The sequence below is a fragment of the Monopterus albus genome, unplaced genomic scaffold, assembly GCF_001952655.1.
Source record: "Monopterus albus unplaced genomic scaffold, M_albus_1.0 scaffold205.1, whole genome shotgun sequence".
Lineage (NCBI taxonomy): Eukaryota > Metazoa > Chordata > Actinopteri > Synbranchiformes > Synbranchidae > Monopterus > Monopterus albus.
The window spans coordinates 246,825-252,335 of NW_018128085.1; the positions used below are offsets into that span (position 1 = coordinate 246,825).

A 5,511-nucleotide genomic window follows, 5' to 3' on the forward strand; every position below is an offset into this window, starting at 1 on the left:
TATAAACTTCTGCTATTAAAGTGAATTAATGATAATTTGTTTTCAGTCTTGACATTGCTGTTAAACTGCTCATCCGTGTAATACTTGCAGTTATTTTCAGAGTTCTTAAAAAAGTTTTTTTTCCAGGGTCAAAATCATCGTCCGATTCATGATAATGTTGTTCAGTGTCTCCAATTGTGTTCAATTCCAGATCCAGTCCCTCAAAAACTATTAACCTCTGTAGCAAATCACTGGCCTCATTCCGTACGTGGGTCATACTTGTTGTTGGTTCCTGCTAATAGTTCCAACGCTCATCTGCCATGTGGGGGTGGGGCTATGCCAACACACCAAAACATTCAGTTCATTATTTTATCATAACTGAACATGGAACTGAAACAACTGGTCAACTAATCAGTCTGTTGATCGACAGAAAAAGAGTCAACAAGTATGAAATCAACTCTTTGGATCATTCATTAAATGCCCAGTCCCTTTTAAAACTAAAATATATCAACCATTACAAGTAATAATTTTTTTCCATAAGCACTGAATTGACAAGTACTTTTTCAATTAATCAACTGTTCATTTAGTCCAAGAAAGATTAAATCATAGTACAAACATGCTCATGACAACACCCACGGTAATGTCCTGTTTTGTTTGATCAAAAGTCTGAAACACAAAGCTTACAACAATATGAAATGGTGCAAAGCAGCAAATTAGTCCATTTGAGAAGCTGGAAACAGTGAACACTTGGCATCTTTTCACTAGTTTTGCTTGCAAAATGACTGAAAGACATAATCAGTTATTGAAATACTGACACATGATGTAACGGCACAGGCTGCCAACAGCAGCTTCTTTGGTACTGTGTTTCTTTCAGTGACTGGAAGAAAGTGGCCAAACTGCTGCAGAGATACAGTTCACTTAGAGAGAGGGTGATGATGGAGTGTCGTGTTACATATACATCCTTTTCTCTTCTGAAAATGCCTGTTCAAACACTGAGCTTGGCTTGTGGATGTAACAATTGATGTCGTTCCTGTGCAGCAACCTCTATATCTAAACTTGGTTCAACACAAGACAGTCACTTTGCCTCAGACGATCTCTGTTTGTCAGGACCAGTGTAAGAAAAGCACAGGCTTGCACTCCGCTAGAGATGAAACCGTTACTAACCTCCAGCCTCCCTGCAGGCCTACCCCCATTGTTCTCTATGAACAATGACTCCACTGTCCTGGGGCAGACCTGGGCTGACTACTAAACAACCAATATCTGTTTTCATGTAAAATAGTACACACTAGGCCATGAGATTCACAGTAACAAAAACAAAGCCTGTAGGGTGACTAGGCCTCAAAATGTGTTTGGAGATAGATTAATAAAGTGTATGGTTAGAAAATGTGACAAAATAAAAACCATCAGAAAATGCTATTACTCTGCACCACATACACATATTGTAATGATTTATTAACAGTGGAAGAAGAGAACCACAGAGACACTCTCATCATAAATTTATGTCAGCTAGTTTAGACACACCTTAACCAGCTGGAAGTCAGGTTAAACAGCATTAAAGTGTGGCCCAAGATGAACTCCCTTTAGCCAAAATACTGATCACAGAATGTGCACTCATGGAGGTGTTATCCTTACCTTAGTGACCTCATACTGTACATCCCTTAGTAGGATTGTTTAACGTTAGTTGCGTTGTACAGACACCAAATCGGCGGGGAGATGTCTAGCAAGATATTGAATAGTGACGTTTCCTTTATATAAAGCTCATCTTGGATGAAGTTTGGCTAATTCACACCAATAGATTGTGTCTTGTTTTGCCGCAACATCGTTAGCTAACAGTCACATGAAGCCTACGGGTGATTGCAGCTTAATAGATAAGAGTTAGGCCTTAGCCTTACTGTTTAAAGTCGGGTGAATGTATGACCAGTGGTCTGCACTTTACATAATAACACTAACTTACTATTCTTTGATTAAATTTGTGTGGTTAACAATATGAAACATCTCACCCACGTCAGGCAGAGTGCACCTGGTTGACTGTAACATCGATGCAACCCCTTGTGCTGGCTAACCTTATCACTGGTAGCTAGTTGTCGACGCTGCCAGCGACGGGTTACTGTGGTTGTCAATGTGAATATGTAAGTAAAACGATTCCAAACCATAGTACATATCGAAACGAAAACTGTTACCGATTATTTGCTGTATTTTGTTTTTGACCTCCGCAACCCGTAATCTGAGCTCTCCAGTTAAACACTTGATCTAATAACGCGGCTATTCATTAAGGGTTAAGAAAAACTCTAGTTGAATCACACACCTGTGAGGTATTACACTGAAACATGTATTAAGTTATGAAAATGTTATTAAGATAGATATTTACCTGAGCTGATGGTCTCTGGTCAATCCTCACGGGGGTCACATTACGACGGAAATAATATTCCATGACGATCCTCCTTTTTTTGCTTCCACAAGAACCCTGGCCAATGAACAACTTAGACGCGGAAACGCTTGGCCAATCAAATTGCAAAACTGGAGTCAACAGCCTGATATCCCGCCTACTTTAATGTAAATAAGTTGCTGTTGTCCAATTATCATTGACGGAGACAACCAGGTGATCCATGATTGGATAATAGGAATGACTGACATTATGTTAACCCGCTCAGACCATATTTTTCGGTCTTGAACACCAAGCAGTATTTACATTACTGTTGAGCTGAGTAAATATTTGGTACCTAAAATATGTGCTAATAATATAAGCTTTATTATTTATTAAGGTCAGCGAAGTCATTACATAAATTCTATTATTTACCACACCAACGAGATTCAAACAGGAAACATCTCTGACATCACTACAATTGATTTAATTCTCTCTGAAGCACATTAGCCTCAATTATAACTTATCCTCCACTATACAGCAGTTGCATATGTCAATCCATAACAAGTGTTGATGAGTAACTTCATATGCATGTAAAAATGTTAGAAAACTCATTTTAAACCCTTATGGAAACTACCAACAATATCAATCTCCCTTTGCAGTATTAGTTCCACATTCAAATCAGACAAACATGCACATTACAAATATTTCAAATAATAAAATCAAATGATTATCTTTGAAATACATAATTTTTATTGTGATGTGAGTGACAGGATTACAGGTCAGCAATGGGCTTGTGGGGCCAGTAGGGGTGTTTGACCTTGTCCAGCGTGGTCTCGGGGAAGGCTTCATTAAGGTCCTGAATTGTCATCTGATCAAAGGGGATCATATTCTTAAATTTCTCCAACTAAAAAAAAAAAAAAAAACATAAAATAGAACAAAGAGAAAGAGAAAGATCAGTTGAGTTTTTAAATGTAAATTTTACTAAATAGGCCTGTGAGGTATTTTATCAACTCATGCAATTAGTCTCACCTTGTGTTCATACTGAGCAACACGGGCCTTTGATGCTTCAATGTAGGCTAATGCACTTTTGTTCTGTTGCACAAAAGTGAAAACATTTAGTAAAACAACAGCAAATCATATGACTATAGTCATTTCACATCACTACATTAAAGCTGAAATTCATGCTGTAAATGAATTTATTTGATGTAATCACTTACAGCCTCAGCTTCCTTAGCATTGATGACGCTCGTCTGAGTGTCAACTGGCTCAGGGACCTTCAGGGCATTAAACTGTGTGTAGGAGGACCATGTACAAGTTATTACTGTAATACAAACCAACAAATGCTAACACTATCTAATGAAATTAGACTGAGTTGAACACTGCTTGCCAACACAGATTCTTGTTGCAGAGCGCATCCTATGTCTTGCAGACTGGCACACAGCACATCACCCTCTAATATTCACTAGCAGTGACACATGAAAGTTATTCACCCACAGCTAATTTCATTATTTCCAAAAGTAGCCTCTACAATGAACTCAGAGATTCTTTTTACACCAAATTTATCATTAATTTGGATTCAGAAAGTCCCATATATAAATATGGCATGAGCCATTAAAGTGAAAATTGCTATGTAGTGTCAGAAGTGGGACTCTAACCCATGCCTTGCTGGGTGCATGCATAGTTCTCATGACCTGTAAGCTCACCTTCTTCTCAAACTCATCAACCATCCCTGCTTTGGCCACTACGCTCCTGTAGTAACTCCAGTCAATGGCTGCAGGAGTCTCGGGCAGGGAGGCTAGTCTGGTACGAGCAGAGAAGATGGAGTTATAGGCACAGTAAGCAAACTAAAATAAAAATCAATCATGAGATGAGTACAGAACTTAATAAGTATGAGCATGTGTTCATGAGTTGATAATGTAAACAGATGTAACAGCTAGAAAAGTGAGTGCAAAACAAATACTGTAACAAGACATTTTTTCCTGAAGACCAAGTCGTACCGAAATGCAATTTCCTGATAGGGAGGATCTAATAAGATGCATGTTGATAATACACAATTAAATGTGCCAAAGAACAGATAAGTATTCCTATGCAAGTTCAGTATTTAAGTTAAATGATGTTTAACCATTATTTGGCCCCAGAGAGCCAACGTATCAACAACAAGCAACACAATTTTTAACCTAACCTAAACTGTACACTCAATGACTCTATTCACTGTTCTCCAGCCTTAACCTACCATACCATGCATATATTAGAAAGACCCTCACTCTGACCTTAATACAAAGCATCTGTGTATCCTATCCTCACCAAGCTCCAGTTATACAGTGGCTGGACCAACTGCACCGGCAGGCAATCAGATCCAACAGCAAGGCCTGCTCAACTGTCCAACCACTGTCACTGTTCCACCAAGACTGTCAATCAGCAAAAACCTACACCAGTAATGACCCCCCCGAATCACAACCTGTATTATCAGTAGTGCCAATATAAATTCTGTGTGGGTGTTAAGAGTGAGACCAAGTCTACAGTGAAAGAGCAAAGCATAAATGTACTGGCACATAATTACTTTTGTTGTTCCCCTCAGGCATCTTAGAACAAGCGTATATCCTAGTTTAGTTCGGGCAACTGGTCAGTTTGGTCAAACTATTTTCTAAAAATGTTCAAACTGCCAATAATTAAATACTGTCTATAACCTTACAGAAACAAAACTTGCACACAATAAACTGAACACTGTAATTAAATAGATGCTTATGCATAGACAGTCTTGGAATTGTCGTTCCAGCATGTTGCACAGCTTCTCATCCAAGTGACTAACAGACACTGAAACTCTGTGAACCAGATATGTGGCCCTCACTCATGGCATAGAAGGTAACTTCACGAGACTCTTTCCACATATTACTGTCGTATTGCTTATCAGCAAAAACACAAGTCCTTCACCAAGTAGCAGTGATATATGACAGCACTACTGAAAGCAGAGTGAAATCTTCATGGCAAAAAAACTAAAGTTGGCCTAAGCTGACTTTCATGACTCTCTAAAACCTGTAGTTGTAGTATAACTAACTTGGCAGAGATGGCATCACTGCGACTCTTCAGCGCATTGTACAAGCTCCTCTGGTTGGGTGGAACATAGTCAGCAAATGCCACCCAGTCAATGGCCTTCACAGCTACACGAC

At 38.9% G+C, this 5,511-nt stretch overlaps 1 protein-coding gene and 1 long non-coding RNA gene across 2 annotated transcripts in view; both read right to left on the minus strand.

Moving 5' to 3' along the window:
* The window catches only part of LOC109970680 (uncharacterized), a 10,480-nt gene extending 8,160 nt beyond the window's left edge, over window positions 1-2,320 (minus strand). The window contains exon 1 of the long non-coding RNA XR_002276444.1: window positions 1,980-2,320. This is a non-coding gene — a long non-coding RNA (uncharacterized LOC109970680). The remainder of the gene's footprint in view (window positions 1-1,979) is intronic.
* A 751-nt stretch (window positions 2,321-3,071) lies between these two features.
* On the minus strand, window positions 3,072-5,506 carry atp5pd (ATP synthase peripheral stalk subunit d; the record flags this gene model as incomplete). The annotated part of the gene is made up of 5 exons (XM_020618454.1): window positions 3,072-3,248; window positions 3,374-3,436; window positions 3,562-3,633; window positions 4,048-4,144; window positions 5,400-5,506. Coding segments are annotated over 5 exons (471 nt in total), but the record flags the coding sequence as incomplete, so codon positions are not given.
* Between the last annotated feature and the right edge of the window lie 5 nt (window positions 5,507-5,511).